Source organism: Mirounga leonina, unplaced genomic scaffold (assembly GCF_011800145.1).
Source record: "Mirounga leonina isolate KUSES-001 unplaced genomic scaffold, KU_Mleo_1.0 Mir_173, whole genome shotgun sequence".
NCBI classification, from domain to species: Eukaryota; Metazoa; Chordata; class Mammalia; order Carnivora; family Phocidae; genus Mirounga; species Mirounga leonina.
In genome coordinates, this window is record NW_023270447.1 from 42,868,981 (window position 1) to 42,886,810 (window position 17,830).

A 17,830-nucleotide genomic window follows, 5' to 3' on the forward strand; every position below is an offset into this window, starting at 1 on the left:
GTCACATTATGAATCAGGACCACCAGTGTTCCTTCATTAGTTACCAAAGCCCACAGAGACTGAAAGCATGGGCTTTCAAGTCAAACACTGAACTGTTCATTTTTTTCACTCGGCAAATATTTACTGAGCCAATTTTGTGCCAAACACTGTGCTAGGCACTGAATACACAATGATGATGAAGACAAATGGTCCGTAACTTCATGAAGCTTATATTCCAGCAAAGAAGATGGACTGTGAACAAGGAATTGTCTCATTGTAAACAAGGAATGTGTTCATTATTACTGTGATGAGTGTTTAGAAGAAAAAGCACAGGGTGATGCAGGGGTACTTTATGCTGAAGGGGAGACAAGGACTCTACCCTCGTCAGTCAGTCAGGAAAGACTTCCCTAAGGGCATGATCTATATGGAGACACCTGAAGGATGTGTAGGAACATGTCAAGCAAAGTGATCTCAGAGAATGACATGTGTGAAGGCCCTGAGACAGGAAGGAGACAGGAACATTTGAAAAATTGAAAGTTCTGTATTGATGGGCCATCAAGAGAGAGAAAAAGAGTATGTGAGGAGAAATAGGCAATGACCAGATCACACAGGGTCTTAGAGTGCCTTGTAAAAGATTTGGCCTCATATTGGTCAAGTCTCTTTGTTATGTGTGACAAAGACCTAACACAAACTAAGTGAAAAGGCAATTTATGAGTTCACTAAATTGGGAAGTCTGGAGTTAAAGCTTCAGGTAGGGCTGGATCCAGGAGCTCCAATAGTATCATTAAGACTTCCTTTTCAACTAATTAATTATCTCTTTGTTTCTGCATTTTTTATTAAGTAGGCCTAATTTTCTCCTGCACCGACAGATTCTGTCAATCAGGTAGGAAAATAGTAACTGATATTTACCAGGCCTACCTCTTCAGAACCCTATGGTCCAAAAGGAAGAGAAGATTACTTCTCTATCTCCATTTGGAAAATAAAATTAGGACAAGACTCTGACTGGCCCATCTTGGGTCACATGTCTACCCATTAGGCCAATCACTATGTCCATTGGGATGCCTTACAATGATTGGCCTTCCCCGGGCTGTGTTCCTAAAACTGTAGCTAGAACAGAGGTGGAGGGTGAAGAAAGGTGAAGTGGAGGCACCATGCCTGACAGCCTCAGGGCCATACGGAATATGGGAGGAGTTTCCCCCACGGAAAAGTGGTTCTCCACTATAGAAGAGAAATGGGGAAGATTGTGGGATATACAAAAACATTGACAAAACAATATCATAATTGGCAGAAAGCTATGAGAAACCACTGAAGGGCTGTATGCAAGTGAAAAACAAGATAATGTTGTTGTTTTTTTAAGACCACACTGGCTAGATTGAAATGGAAGGGATAAGAGTGGAAGCAGAAAGAACTTCTAAGATTCTAAGCAAACTGAAACACTTCCCAACCACCTAGAAGTTATCTAGAAATGCTCAAAAAACCATAGCAAAGATCCTTTTAAATGCACACTAGAACTTGCAAGAAAGTATGAGAAATCCTCATGGGGTAAAGACAAAGAGGGAACTGGAAAACAGAGGGTTAGGTGAATAGCTGAAGCTACGGCTCCCCAGGAGAGTTCTACCGATCTCAGGTAACCAAGACACTTACATTTTAACAGCCATGTGAGGAAGGGAGAGAAGGCCTTGGGCCTACATGGATGGCTATTAGATCTAAGAAACTTCTTCCCCCCATACATACCACACATAAAGCTGGGCACCTCAGTGAATGGTGAAATAATGGACCAGGACAAAAATGCACCCATTACCACAGAGAGATAACCAGAAAGCATTTGTGTGTTGGCCTAGTCTGTGGATGAATAAAAGCCATCCCTTTTGAGGGGTACCTGGGTGGCTCAGTCGGTGAAGCATCTGACTTCGGTTCAGGTCATGATCTTGGGGTCCTGGGATCTGCCCCGCATTGGGCTTCTCACTCAGTGGGAGCAAGCTTGTCCCTCTCCTTCTCCCTCTGCTCCTCTCCCTGCTCATGCTTGTGCGCTCTCCCTCTCTCAGATAAATAAATAAAATCTTTAAAGAAAAAAGCCATCCAGGTTGCCTGGGTGGCTCAGTCGGTTATGCATCTGCCTTCGGCTCAGGTCATGATCTCAGGGTCCTGAGATTGAGTCCCACGTCTGGCTCCCTGCTCAGCGGAGAGTCTGCTTCTCCCTCTTTCTGCCTGCCACTCCCCCTGCTTGTGCTCTCTCTCTCTCTGTGTCAAATAAATAAAATCTTTTTTAAAAAGCCATCCCCTTTGAGACTTTATAAACATGAGTTTTCTCACGGGCTTGGGGTTGAAATTCATTCCACTTGCATGGTCCTAGAGTCACCAACTTTAAAAAGGGCTCCAGACTAGCCACACTCTTGGGGTACCTGGGAGAAATAAACACAGAAGTTCTCTCGAGACCCTCAATCCAGGACGCACCCAGAGGAAAGTCCCACTGAACATATGCTCACAGTCCCACGATGAGGTTGTCAGCCATCTCTTTCCCCCATGATGACCACACGGACCTTCAACTGACTACTGGCCACGAGGGCATTCCTGACCCCATCCCAACCTGCCTGTTTCTGACCTTCCTAGTCTCTGTCCTCAAGATTCCGAGCCAGCTATAGCCCTGATGTTTACATCACTTCTCTGGCTGGGAACTTCTACCTCCCTCTCAACATAGTGATGGAACATTGGTTCCATTTGTTATGAGGCCCCTGGCTGCTCCCAGGGGCCAATTTGTCTCCACCTCTTAGACCCAGCCTAGTGTTGGGATGCTACATCCTGGTGCTACCCCACACACATGGGGGGTTATTTGCCCTGACCCTATGCGCTGGACCATCACAGAGGGAACAGGGGAAAAAGAGAAGAGGATCGTGGCAAGCTCTGGGCTGGTCTTCATCCCAGTCTGTGGCATCTTGTGGAGGTGGCATGGCCTGGTGGAGCCTGGGCTTCTCCCGACACCAGAGCCCTCTTCCCGGCCAAGCCCAAGTCTGGCACGCATTAGCTAGTGGGTGTGGGAAGCCTCTCCTGACTCCACCCCCCTGAATTGAGTAGTGTAATCTCTGCCTGTGCTCTGGGAACCCAAATTCCTTCTTACACCACAGCCTGTGGCAGTGAGGCTGGCTGCATGGAATGCTGGCACTGAGTTCTGAGGTGGAAATCAAATAACTATCTGACTTAGAAAAACAGATCCAACACAGCCGTCTTTGTGAGAAGAGCAGAGCCATGGAGCAGGCCAGAAACACGAAGGGAGGTGGTTGGCAGCTCCACCCTGCCCTGCAGTGGGGAGCAAAGGCCCGCCTGCCCGTTTTCCTGACAGACAAAGGCAGGGCCTTCACAGCCGTTGCCAGGGCAGGATTCTCTACCTGGGCCCTCCCAGGCCAGGAAAAGGACCAAGTCGAGGCACCTTCCCCAGGCATGTTGAGGGTGTTGAGAGTGGTGACAGTGAGTTCCACGAGCTCACACTTGGAGATGTGCTTTGCTGACAGCAGAGGACAGAAAGGTTGGCTCAGGCCCTGGGCCGTGTGCCCTGCATAGATGCCTTGAGCCTGCCATTCCTGCAGCCCTCATTGCACACGAACCCCTGACCCAGTGCCTGCTGCAGGGAATGGCCTTTGTTGGGTTTACCTTTGTCCTTGAGTAGCCCATGGCTTCCAACGTAGTACAGTGGCTACACATGGTACAGACTCCCTAGGTAGCTGCAAATGCATTCTAGACCTCCATTTTCTTGGTGCAGACAGAGGAGGTCAGACTATCTCTAAAGGACTTGCCGTTGCATACAATTTAGAAATACAGACTCAAATACCAGACACAGGAGTTCAAAGTCTGGCTCCACCCTCCAGTATCTAGGACTTGCAGCAAGTTATTTAACCTTTTTATGTTTCCCATCTGTAAAATGGGCATATTACAGTACTTGTCTCACGAGGGTGTTACATGGGTGAGGTCACCTTTGCAAATCACTTAGCCCTGTGCCAGGCCCATAGCGGGCACTCGGCAAACATCAGACTCTGAGTTTATTTAGTGTCTACGTATATTTGTTTCATAATTCATTTGTGTGTTCAATCATTCATTCGAAAGCACAGTGGATTCAGAGCACTGTGAAGACAAACACGAACAAAATAGCCTTCACACTGGAGGAGCTCCTGGTCTAGGGGCATTTGCTTTGTGTTAAGAACTCTAAGGACACAAAAGGCTACATATCATACAATTCCATTGATATGAAATTCTCAGATCAGGCAAATCCACAGAAACAGGAAGGAGATTTGTGGTTGCTAGGGGCTGGAAGGAATGGGGAATGAGGAGAGACTGCTAAGAGGTACCAGGTTTTTTTGGGGGGTAAAGAAGGTGTTCTGGAATTGGACAGTGGTAATGGTTGCACACTCTGCACAACCTGGTGAATACATTAGAAACCGATGAGTTATACGCTGTAAAAGCGTGCAATTCATGGGATGTGAGTTATCACTCAGTTTTTAAAAACAGCACTCTAGAGTCTACCACTTTTAGCTACTGGACCTTGGATAAGTTTTACAACCTCTCTGGCCTCGGTTTCCTCATCAGTGCAAAGGGGATGATAATCATCTAATGGAGCGCCGAGGAAAAGAGCTCACTCACCACGCTGCCTTTATCAGTGCAATTTTATCATCCACTGGAATGGGCTATCCTTCTCCATCCTTTCACTTCCAGTCTGTATGTGTCTTTACATGTGAAACGAGTCTCCTGTAGGTGGCATGTATCAGATGGGTGTTGGTTTTCTTTTATCCATTTTGCCACTCTGTCTCTAAGGAGCACTGAGGCCATTTACATTTGAAGCAATTATTGGTATGTACTCATTACCATTTTGTTAGTTGTTTTCTGGTTGTTTTTGTAATTCTTCTGTGCTCCTGTCTTCTTCTCTTGCTCTCTTTCCTTGTGATTGATGACCTTCTGTAGTGTTATGCTTGGCTTTCATTCTCTTTATTGTGTATCTATTATAAGTTTGGGGTCTATGGTTATCATGAGGTTAATATAACATCCAAAGCACACAGCAGTCTATATTAAGTTGATGGTTAAGTTTGAACACATTCTAAAAGAACTTTACTCCCCTCCTCCACATTTTATGTGTATATTGACATATTTTACATCTTTTAATTCATATTTTCTTACTTCTAATTATGGCCTTTTATTTCCCACTTAAAGAAGTCCCTTTAACATTTCTCGTAAGGCCAGTTTAGTGGTGATGAACTCCTTTAACTTTTGTTTGTCTGGGAGGCTCTTTTTCCCTCCTTCAAATCAGAATGATAGCCTTGCCAGGTGGAGTATTCTTTTAACCCTTGAATATATCATGCCAGTCCTGTCTGGCCTGCAAATTTCTGCTAAAACATCAGTGATAATCTCATGGGGGTTCCCTTGTACCTAACTGTTTGCTTCTCTCTTGCCGCTTTTAAAATTCTTTATCTTTAACCTTTGATACTTTAATTATTGGATGTCATGGTATGGACCTCCTTGGGTTCATCTGGCTCCAACTCAGGGAAGTTTTCAGCTATTATTTCTTTAAATTTTCTGCCCCTTTCTCTTTCTCTTTTCTTTCTGGGATCCCTATAATGTGAATGTTTGTTTGCTCGATGTTGTCCAAGAGATCCCTAACCTATGCTCATTTTTTAAAAATCTTTTTTTCTTTTTGCTGTTCAGCTTGTGTGCTTTCCATCACCCTGTCTTCCAGATCACTGATCTGTGCTTCTGCATCCACTAATCTACTGTTGATTCCCTTTAGTGGACTTCTCATTTCAGTTATATTCAACTGTGATGGATGCTTTTTAATGTTTTCTCTTTGTTGAAACTCTGAGTTTTTCCATTCCCCTCTCCCATCCAGTGAGCATCTTTACGATCATTGCTTTAAAAGTCTTTGTCAGGAATATTGCTTATCTCAGTTTCATCTAGGTTTTGTCTGGTACTTTTGTTTGGAGCATATTCTTCTGTCTCATTTTGCTTAACTTTTTGTGTTTGTTTCTATGATTTAGGCAGAACAGCTACTTCTCATAAACTTGAAGGAATGGTCTTGTGTATGGTCCCCAGTGTAGACTGTGCATGCCTGGTGGCTGGAGCTGTGGCTGGAGTGGGCTGGGAGTCTTGGGGCACTCCATGCTGGGGCTGCCCTGGTGGAGTAGTTGGGGCTGAAGTGGCGGCGGGCCTGAATGGTCTCAGGGTTCTCAGTGTAAAGAGTGTCTTGGCAGGAGAGCTGAAGCTGAAGTGGGTGCAAGCGAGGGGGGCTCTGTGCAGGGGGCACCCTAGCAGGATGGCTGGAACCGAGGCGGGTATGGGCTGGGCGTTGCCACGGTGCTCCACACAGGGGGCACCCTGGAAGGGCAGCTGGAACAGGCATGAGCCAGGAGGTCCTAGAGCACTCTGCTCCAAGAATGCTCTAGAAAGCTGTCTGGAACTGAAATGGTGTTGGTCTGGAGTGTTCAGGTTTTTTGCACCTGTGTCACTTTGGCAAGATGGCTAGAGCTATAGCGAGCACTACAAGGGTGTCCTGAGGAGGCAGGCTGCCTATGGTGCCCAGTCCCTGCTCCCATCTATCAAGGTAAGGGGGGAATGTAAACCATGGCACTTGCCAGCCCCTCTGACCCAGAGGGAATTCTAGCAGCTCCCTTGGCTTTTGGCAGATTCTAAGGATGGTACCTTGATATTCTAGTTGCCCTTTTAAAGATCTCATTTATCTGAGAGAAAGAGAGAGAACACGAGGTGGGAGGTAGGGACAGAGGGAGAGGGAGAAGCAGGCTCCCCGCTGAGCAGGGAATCCCACACAGGGCTCGATCCCAGGATCTGATGGCAGACGCTTAACCTACTGAGCCATCCAGGCGTCCCTCTAGTTGCCCTTTTAAACCGTGGCTTTTTCCTATTCCCCAGGGCAGACAAATCTGCTCACAATTGCTCAGTATTATCCCTCCCCACTGCAGTTCAGGGCATGAGGGGGCGGGGGGGGGGCGGGGAGTAGGTGTTCCCTTCATTACCATGCTTCCATCTCTCTTGCCATTTTCTGTGTGGTCTATCTTTTGTTGTGCAAAAACTGCTCAGTCAGCCCTCAGTTCTTCAGAAGGAATTGCTTTATCAATATGTGTAGATTTGGTGTGTCTGTGGAGGAGGTGAGTTCAGGGTCTTCCGACATCACCATTTTGGACCAGAAGCCTCTTTCCTAGTGTGATATTAATGTGCTGTATTACAAAATAATTCCAAATCGCCAAGCAGAGAATGACAAGAGTAAGATCCATTAAAAAAAGACTTTCATAAACACACTGCTTAGATATGTCCCATCACACTTGATATGATCGACAGGAAATACCCACAGTATTTGGAACCTATACCGTAACTCTGTAACCTAAGCTCCAACTTCCAAAGGAAAGCACACAAAGGCTTGACTTGATGATCTGGAAAATTATACTCTGAAGTTAAAATTTTCAAAAAGAGGAAAGCATCTAGGCGTTAAAAAAAGAATCCCTTCTTGAACCAACAGCACCTTGAATTAGTATTTCAAAATATATAAATTTCAACCACATTTAGTCAATTTTTCTCTGCATTCCCTGAATAGTACCTGGCATAAGGCAAGTACCCTTCGTTAGCTCTAATTATTACACTACAGGAAGTTCTCTGCAAAAGATGTGGATAGATTAAATATGAATGAAATAAGTGCTGAAGAAACATGAGAAAGAGAGGAACCAACTGATGGTGGAAAGGAGTCGTAGGTCAGAAGAGCATTTTATTCATTCATCGGTGCATCACAATGGAGATGAAATCTGAGAGGTAGTGATTAACAGCAAGGATTTGACTTAACTGTCTTTCATCTGAGATCTGTCACTTATTACAACTGTGACCTCGAGCAAGTTACCTAAACTCTCTGCACCTCTGCTTTTTCATGTAGAAAATGGGAATAAAAATCACACATAAAGTATCCAATTAAAAAAAAAAATCCTGGCAACCTACTGGAATAAGGGTCAGAGCCAGATTTAAATTGCATTGAAATGATAAAGAAATGTAAACTTTTCTTGCCTGAGTTTATGGATTCATTACACATTTACCAAGTCCCTACTATGCACCAGGCATTAAACCAGTCCCTGGGAATATAATGCAAGACATCATTTTTCTTCCCAAGACACTACTGTAAGGAGGTATCCAGAGGAGAAAGTCTTACTCCTGGCAAGGCAAATCAAGCACATTTGTTCTTGTCTTACCTTACATTTCCAATAGAAAGCCTGATTATTCTAGCTCATCCTTTTGAACCAAGCCATAGGTCATAGGTGATAAGTTGTTTGACTAGCCAGTGGATTGGCTGTCCTTGAGTCAGGTGCTCACTCCTGGTCTAATCAGCTGTGGCCAGGAAATGTGATGGTGGCTCACCATACAAAGCATGGTCATATCTTCCCTCCTAGCAGAAGCTAGTTTTTCTTAGAAGAGGGATGGGGCACTGCAGACAACACATTGGTACAACAAGGAAACATTTTCCAACAGATGTCACAGTGTGTGCAAGGTCAGGCCAATATGGAAAAGTATGAGATATTTGGGGAACTATGAAGATAGGGGGTGAAGAAGTGGATTGTGATTCTCCAATCACAAAGCTGGAAAGGGAGGTTGGAGAGGGGTCAGCTGGGCTGAACATTGTCCCCTTGCTCTGGAAGTCAGGACAGTCTTTGACTGCAGGGCAGGAGTGATGGTGGTCATTAGCCCCCAGAATCATTATCCCCCAAATGTGGGCCACTCTGGGTCAGAGTCATACTAGGCACTAGAGTGGGAATCCCTGGTCACTGTTGTCAGAAGTCCTCTTCCCACCCATCTCACAAAAAAAAAAAAAAAAAAAAGACATTTTGAAGGAGATGGAGATAATAATTCCCCTCTTTAGGGTTGTGATAAGGATTAAATGACAAGGTGTATATAAATTGATTAAAGGTATCTGGTACCTACCTTTAACCACTTTATATATACCTTGTCACTTAATAAGGTGATCAATATAAGTTAGTAGTAGTAGTAATTTTTTTTAAGATTTTATTTATTTATTTGAGATGGAAAGCGAGAGCGAGACAGTGAGCAGGAGCAGGGGGAGAGGGGGCAGAGGGAGAGGGAGAGGCAGGCTCTTCACTGAGCAGGGAACCCCTCATCCCAGGACCCTGGGATCATGACCTGAGCCGAAAGCAGACGCTTAACCAACTGAGCCACCCAGATGCCCCAGAAGTAGTAATTTGTATGATTTGGGGCAGAAAATCTGATTGCTAAATGTCATGTTTACTGCAAATCTATTGCACAGGACAGTTGTGAAGATTAAATGAGACGGTGAGTTGAAGGGCTCTGAAAAGTGCTATATAAGCTTTAGGAGTCATGAAGTCAGATATAAGTGACTGTTACAGCCAAGACAGCAAAGTGGCAGATGGAAAGAACCAAAGTGTAGAAAAAAGCTGGGACCATGACCTTCAAATAGTGAAATCAACCTCCAGCTCACTTCTGAGTTTAAAAATATCAGTAAAATCATTTTAGGAATATGTTTCATGCTATTTTCTGAAATCAATGGTGACTTATTTAACAGTAACCACTAATTTTCTCCATATTGTGCACATATTTTTCATCAATTTACAGACTGACTGGTCTATTTTCAAATAGGCTTTCACACACTATGTGAGGTGTTAGTTAGACATTGTAAAGGTAAGAAAGTAAGAATACTTCCAAGTAGCAAATAAGTTTTTACTCACATCCCCACTGCAATTGATTAATATTTCTTGTCTAGTATATCGAGATTTCTGGAGCCCCATCTGAGCTTTGTAGACATGGTGCTGTGATTGATTCGCTATGTCTGTCATGGGTCATGGGTATGGGAATGTGAAATGATAGCACATGTCTATATTCAGTTCAGTGACAGACGGATGCTCCTGGTGAAAATAATTTCTAAATTAAATTCCTTTTCATACTTGCATGACTTAGAATGGTATATTTACTGGGAGAAAATTTGAAAATTGTGATAGATTGCATTTTCCAAGGATGGAAAGGATGCTCTTCCGCAATGTGACTTTGCCACTCCCCCAAGATTAGGTAGAATATAATTCCCCTGCCCTTGAATCTGGGCTGGCCTGAGTGAGTTGGGCACAACCAGTTGGATAGAGGTAGGTAGGAAAGGAAAATAGAGCTTCTGCTTGGCTTTCTCGGTGCACTTGCTCTTGGGAAGCCCCCTCCTAGAAGCTAGCACCGTACCATGAGAAACGCAAGGCTAAAAAAAAGCTCCTGGACACGAGCAGCAGTCGGTGGTCCCCACTGAACCCTGCCTTTGGGGCCAGAAGCCTGGGGATGACGCCAGCCCCTGGGCATTTGACTCATTCCCCAGCTGTTCCTGTCTTCTCAGGTGAGGGCCCAGACACTGCAGGGCAGACAAGCTTTCTCCACTGTGCCCTGATTTCCATGAGCACAATGAGATTGTGCAAAAGTTTACCACCACTAGATTTGGGGGTGCTTTGTTATACAACAGTGGTAAACCGGAAAAAGAATCCCAAACACCAAGGAATGGAGGTGGCGGGTCTGCTTTCTCCATCGTGATTGTGAGACTCTGCACAGGCCATGTAAGCCCTCGAAGTTTCTAGTTCTTTATCTAGGATAATAACAGCCTTCCTAATCACAGTACAGAAATGAAGTCAGAGAGCCATGGAGACAGAACTTTTACCAAGTGACACCGCCGTGAAAAGCACACAGATTGCTACTCTTCACGGGCCTTTCTGTCAGCCGGGCAGCAGCACTATGAATCACGGAAGACATGCTTTTTGGAAAATAGTTATTAGCCCACACCCACAAATCCAACTTAATAGATCTAGGTAGAGTCTTCACATTTGGTGGAAACCAAACCAAAGCCCTCAAAAGCTCCCACAGGACAAACAGACAGACAAGAGACATAACTCCTGCTGGCGGTGACCTCACTTTTTTGTATAATGACATGCCACATGGTAAGAAGGCCTCTTGCTCTCGCGAGAGGAACCAACAAGAGCCTCTCCCTCTTCCAGAAGTACATGCTGTGCGCCCCTACAGTGTGAGGCCCAGGGCTAGTGGACCTGCCTTGCCCCATCATGGCTTTCTTTCCATGAATCTGCTCAGAGGCGGTCCTCAGGGCTTGGGCCTGGCTTTCTTGATTCTACTCCTTGAAGAAAAAATAACTTCTTTCTATATTCAGACTAATTTGGTGGAACCCTTCCCCAACTATACCCCCAATTAACTTTCGTAGCAGTGGGAGATAAAATACTTTTTAACATTTAAATTAAGTTTTATTCAAAGTGACCATGATACATGTATCTCCCATCTGCTGCCAGTATCCACCCTGATCCTCTGTCCTGGGTGCTTTCTCACTTTCAACTTCTGAAGCTTTATGAAAGAGTTCTTGGTTAGGCATTCACTAGCTGTGAAAGCTGGTCAACTCACTTGTCACCTGCAAAATGAAGATAACCATACCCCATAGCCTGGGGGGCGGGGGGCTGGGCAGAGAGTCATAGCATTAAGAAAGCATTCTGCCGGGTGCCTGGGTGGCTCAGTTGGTTAGGCGGCTGCCTTCGGCTCAGGTCATGATCCTGGAGTCCCTGGATCGAGTCCCGCATCAGGCTCCCTGCTCAGCAGGGGGTCTGCTTAAAAAAAAAAAAAAAAAAGAAAGCATTCTGCCACGCAACTGGATTTCCTTCACTCTTTCCAAAAATTGTCTTTGGAACTTTTGCTATGTGCTGGGCATGGGGCAGATCCTGGGTAAACACTGATGAAAAACCAGTCCCTGCCTTCTAGGAGCTCCCAGGGCAGTGGGAGAAATGGAAAGTAAACAGGCTATTAACATTCAGCATGTTAAGTGCCATAAGGAGGGTTCTATAGGAATACCCAGATTCCCAAACCAGACATTGGAGGGTCAGCAAAAGCTTCTTGGAGAAAAGAGCGTTTAAGGAACAGGCAGGAGGTGGGGGATATGGTGGAGGATGGGATAGAGGGGAAAAGTGATGCAGACGGACGGAAGAGCAGCTACAAAGACATGGAGACTACAGAGAGCAGTGTTTCCAGGTGGTTCCGTATGTCTGAATGTAAGGCAGAGAGCGGAGGACGAGGAGTTGGTGGGGTAGGCAGCAGGCAGCGAACATGGTCTTATAGACGACACACACAGGCATATGGACGTTAGCACTGGGAAGAGCACCTGGCTGATGCCATGGAGAACGGATCCGAGGGGCGAACATCGGATGCCCGAGGCCATGAGGGGATGTCTGCAGTAATTCAGGCGAGGTGCAGTGACCCCGTTCGTAATGGTTGTGATTACTCCTATCACACCCCCCTGACTGGGGGTTCAGAATGTGAAAGCATGAGGGGTGTGACTCCCACATGTTGTACTATGTTTTCTAAAGGAGTCTTATACAGGAAGGCCAATTTCTGTCTAGCGGGTGAACAAGAAATGCAGCTGAATGCAGCGTGGATGAACTCGGAGGCAGAGGAAGCAGAGGGCCCAAGGCCCCAAAGCCTGGCCTCCCCCAAAGTGGAGTGAGCTTGGCCTTTGTTTTCATTCCCCAAGGCAGGGCCCCTCCCTTGTAAGCCTGGCCATTTTCTAGAAATGGGAATCTTCCCTGAACTGGAATCTGCTTCTCCAAAATGAAAGCTGAATGTCAAGAGGGAGGGGAAATGTGAAATTTCAGAGTTTAGCCCCAACAGTTCCAACCCAATTTTCTCACTGTAATCCCCACCACACCCCAACGAAAACAGGCCTGACTCACAAACCACATCAATCCTGGCAGGCGGGGAAGGTTGGCTGCCGGCCGCTGGCCAGCCTCTCAGGGCCCCATCCCCCCGCGTTCCTGGTGGGCACATGCCTTGGGTGTCTCTCTGAAAGCCACAGACAGAGGAAAGGTGGCGCTCACCCATGCCCACCCGCATGGCTCCGTGGCCCCAGCCATCTCCCTCTTCCTCCCCTGAGCTTTTAACTCCCAAACCTGTAGCCACGTGGGGTCAGGGAAAGCAGCTGAATTATGATCAGGCATGAGGAGGAAATTTATAAAGCCATTCCAGGGGCCACAGCCCTGGGAGTGTCTGCAGCTGATTCAACAGATGGAGAGGCAGGAAAAGGGTCATGGAAAGTTGGTGAGATCCCCACTCAAAATTCCACTTCTACCACATGGTAGCCGGGAACCTGGGGCAAATTACTCAGGCTTCTGTTCTGCTTCAGTTGTCTCAGCTCTAGAAGGGGAATAATAATGTCTTGCTTGGAGGGTTACTCGGAAGCCTGTAGCCCAATACCTGAAATTGAATCGGTGCTTAGAAAATCTGGGTTCTAGCATCCGGTGCTGCCTACACAACTCGGAAGGCAGTTATCCTGTACAGTCTCCCATCTGTGCTGGACCCCACTCCCTTCGCCAGTCTTACGGGCAGGTGGAGGGCGTTAACTGTGTGTTATAACACATTCTTCCCTTCCCAGGGCATTTCACACTTCATGTGGGTCAATACACACTTCCTGGCTGACTGATACACCCAAGTATCAAGACCCCAGGGCCAGGGGCACCTGGGTGGCTCAGGCTTAGGTTAAGGGTCTGACTCTTGATTTCAGGTCAGGTTAAGATCTCAGGGTCCTGAGATCGAGCCCCTCAGCAGGCTCTGCGCTAAGCGTGGAGCCTACCTAAGATTCTCTCTCCCCCTCCACCCTCCCCCAGCTCACTCCCTCCCTCTCTCTAAAAAAAGATCCCAGGGCCAGAGGAAGGTGGAGACAACCATGCCACAATTAACAGTCTCTGGCACCCAAGGCACAAAGTATGAGCCATTAATAAATAAAACACAGGGGCTTTTGTGCAAATGCAAAAACCTTTCTTTTACCTGTTAGAAGTAGCTGGTCAACAGAAGGGGCCGAAGTACTGGTAAACCATGCACAGCTGAGCTTTGCTGCCTGGGGGTATGCCACCACTATCCAGTGGTGTGACACTGGGCGAGTAACCAGACCTCATCTGTAAAATGGGAATATTGGGAGTATCTACCTCCTAGAGTGATTGGGAGCATGCAAAGAGTATATGGAAAGCACTCAGAACAATGTCTGGCATTTAATGTTCAATAAGTACTCATCTTCCTCTCATCTTTGTGAAAGCTCCGTTCTGTTTGCTGGGCTACAACCCCTTGTCAAATGGCAACATTGGAAATCTTACCCCAGGGACCCTGTCACCTGGAACAGGGAGTCCACTCTGGGTGGGGAGGGGTGCAAAGCTGAGCTGCCTCTCTTGAATAGTCTGTATGGCAAGGTGACTTTGTGGACATGCCCTGCAAACCATAAAATGCATTACAAGTATTAGTGTTACAGTTTTTGTTTTCCTAATACTTTAAAATCTAGAAACAGTATTATAAGCATAATCCTAGTTCCCACTTACTTGACAACCTACCATGAGCTAGATAAAGTGCCCACCACTGCTTTGCACAAGTCCACTCACTGAATGTTCTCAATGACCCCATAAAGTAGGAACTATTTTCATCCTGATTTTTTTTTTTACAATTTTTTTTTAGTAGGCTCCATGTTCAATGAGGGGCTTGAACTCAAGACCCTGAGATCAAGAGTCACAACTCCACCGACCGAGCCAGCCGTGCATCTCTTCATCCTGATTTTAAAGATACTGAGAAAGTGACTCAAAGCCTCAAGCAAGATTCAAACTCAGGTCTGTTGGTTTCCAAAGCTATGCTTTTAACTACCACATTACACTCATGGAGTGAATATAAATGTTCTAAGATGGGGTGCCTGGGTGGCTCAGTCCGTTAGCGTCTGCCTTAGACTCAGGTCATGATCCCAGGGTCCTGGGATCGAGCCCTGCATCGGGCTCCCTGCTCAGCGGGAGAGTCTGCTTCTCCCTCTGCCCCTGCTTGTGCTCTCTCACTCACTCTCTCAAAAAAATAAAATCTTTCAAAAAAATAATAATTGTTCTAAGATGAGTAAGATGCCAATGGGCTCAAGATATCCAGCTAAAGCCAGTAATCTTGCTCTCAGATTCTGAGAGTTCTGCCTCTGTCCCCTCAATAGGCATTATGGTATGTCAACACCACAAGGCACATGGCTGTGCTTTGCTATTTAATATCTCCTGGGGCGGGGGGGGGGGGGGAGATCTCCTGAAAATCATCTTGCTTTCCCTCATCCAAATTAACCATGTTGAGCTTACTTATGTACCTCGGATGGATCCAGGGCTCAGTTGACCCTGCTTAAGATTTGAAATTACAGTTCTTGACCCTGCTTAAGATTTGAAATTACAGTTCTTGAGTACAAGGATTTTAAACCTAGTGCAGACAACATTTTGTCTTCTAGCTGGGACATCCAAACAAAATACAATACCTCCTTTTAAAAAAAGTCTATTTTTTTTCTGAAAGTGGAAGAGCATTTTGCAGTTAAGAAAAAAAAAAAGACATCAAGAAATAGTGGCTTATTTTGCTTTAATATCCCGAAATATCTGTGTGGGACTATGTTGCAAAACAGGGCAGAAATCTGTAGATGAGTACGTCTCACTCTGAGGAACGAACTGATTGGAGAGAAGGCACCAGAAATCGCATTTTGCTGGATCACATGTAAACAGTTAATGGGGGAAGAATTCACCAAAGAGAAGGGAGTTTGCGCTGTCATTTCATCGGCACATCCTAAGCATGAGAAATGGCCTCACTAGCTGCTGCTCAGCCTCCATCTCACTTTGCAGTGAGCAGAAGCTGGTGCTAGGGAGAAAAATGCCTGCACAGCAGCAGGGCCTAAGGGCATGAAAGGGAGTGACATTAGCAAAAGCCCCTGGGTCCACTTTCTCTTTCCCACAGGGCATCTCAACAGGCAATGTCGCACTAACGTGCCCTTCATCAACAACTGGTTAGTGGAAAAACCAAATCCTACAAAGCCTGGGTGGATACATTTTGTTTGTGTCCATGCTCTTCAATCAGATGACTTGGAGGGTCCTGGGGAAGACGGACGTACCGCATCCGGCCTGTCTTCTTAGGTGATAACGGTGGGCGCAGTGCGTCCTGTCCTCTCCTGGAGTTGGGACACCTTCAGAGCAATGGAAATAAGGGGGGCCAACATGACCTGAAGGAGACACAAAGAGAACCTTTTCCATTACTTTCTCTAGACACAGAGTCATAGCTCCCGCCCTCAGATGGCCTCCAAGACCCACATGTCTGACTGCCTCCTCCCACATTCCAAAGGTTCCTCAGACTCTGCAAGTCTAAAGCTCAAAGATGTGTTCTTTCCCCTAAAATCTGCTTCCAGCATTCTCTATCTCAGTGACTCAACACTGCAGTCTACCATCTAAAGCTAATGAACAACTAAGAGTAACTCTTGACCCCTTCTTCTCCCACATTCCCCTTGTCCAATCTATTAGCCAGTCTAAGTGGCTTTTACCTTCTAAGTATCCCTCAATGTGCGCCATTTCTCTCCAACCTGGGGCTATAGATGTCGCTAAGTCAACGTTCTCTTTCTCACCTGGAATAATGGTGCTTCTACTTTCACTTCTGCATCCTCTAATTTGTTGCCTACCCTGTCCCCAAAGAGATCTTCTCAAAATGCAACAACACTACCCTCCCAACTACCTCTCACTTAGGGGGAAAAATAAAAGAATTCTGCTGTTGCAGGATAATATAAGTATTTTAGAAATATATTTATAAATATAATTATTGTTTAGTATTTTTTAATGAAAATTCTTTTAAAAAACCACTTATCTAGCTAAACTGCCCACATTACACATGAGAAAACTGATATCCAAAAAGATGAAGTGATTTAACCAAATGCCTCAAGGGCAGAGCCAAGAGTAGTTCATTTCCTACTGCCCACCATTGCTTTCCCTCCTTTTAATCTCCACCAACTCATTATTCCTGGCTGAAAGCTGGAGAAGCAACTCCACACGCTAACCACACCACCTGCCATTCCCCCTGAGGCTCCAACAGTCCCAGAAAGTGCTGAGGCCAAGGCCCAGTAGCTCCAGAGTAAGGGAAGGCATCTCCTAGCTGGAACGGTGACACATCCCGGCACTGCGGGTACCTCATCCCCTCCAGAGCCCTCCCCCCTCCCTCCCCACTTCCCTCCCACCTCCTGAGGACTATGGTTCAAAGAAACTTACCTTTCGTTCATTCGTTATATCTACCACGTGCCTGATACTAAGACAAAAGAACCCAATTCCCTTCTTCTTTTCCTCTTGCTCTATTATACTGTGGGTCTACAACTCAGACACCGCCGCCTTTGGTTTAAGTTTTAGGGATACCTACAGCATGACAGAGATCTGGCAATGACTGAAACTGGAGTCTAGCCACGGTAAAAAATGTAAGAGGGAAGCCTGCTCCCATAGAGCTCCTTCTTTTTGTAATAAAAAGAACTATAAGAGCCACACTTTCTCCAAAGGTAATCCTATGTGCCAGGCGCAATGTTTAGAATTTTGCATCCCTTGTCTCCTTAAATCCCTATAGTAACTCGAAGCGGTAGGTAGTATTCTACCAGAAACCAAGGCTCAGGGCACGGAAACGACTTGCCCACAGACACACAGCTACTCAGGTGGCAGGAACTGAACTGAAAACAAGATCTTTCTACATCCAAAATTTATGCTCAAAACCGCTATGCCAAGGCTTTTCAAGTGAGTTTCCTCGGATTTTAATTAGGTGTTAGAAGAAAAAAGGCTTTGTGGGATAATAAGCACAGTGAAATGCCACTTAAGCAGGGCGTCTCCACTGTGAGTTTTCTCAGAGCCCTTAAGGTGCAGTGTGTGTTACAAATCCTGAAGAAGGGGTTAAGGGACCACAACAGCTCCTACACTCTTTTGGCTGTGGATCTCTCAGGGAGCATTTGTCAAGACCGTTGTGTGAGGAACAAACAGGGTGAAAGTCCCCTGTG

The 17,830-nt window shown here is 45.9% G+C and overlaps 1 protein-coding gene across 3 annotated transcripts in view; it reads right to left on the bottom strand.

Annotated features, from left to right (window-relative positions):
- Nucleotides 1-15,388: 15,388 nt before the first annotated feature.
- Nucleotides 15,389-17,830, bottom strand: part of PGM1 (phosphoglucomutase 1) — a 62,342-nt gene continuing 59,900 nt past the window's right edge. For all 3 annotated transcript variants that reach the window (XM_035018368.1, XM_035018369.1, XM_035018367.1), the window contains exon 11: nucleotides 15,389-16,036. In XM_035018368.1, the coding sequence (XP_034874259.1) occupies nucleotides 15,947-16,036 (90 nt within the window). In that variant the 3' untranslated portion in view covers nucleotides 15,389-15,946. The remainder of the gene's footprint in view (nucleotides 16,037-17,830) is intronic.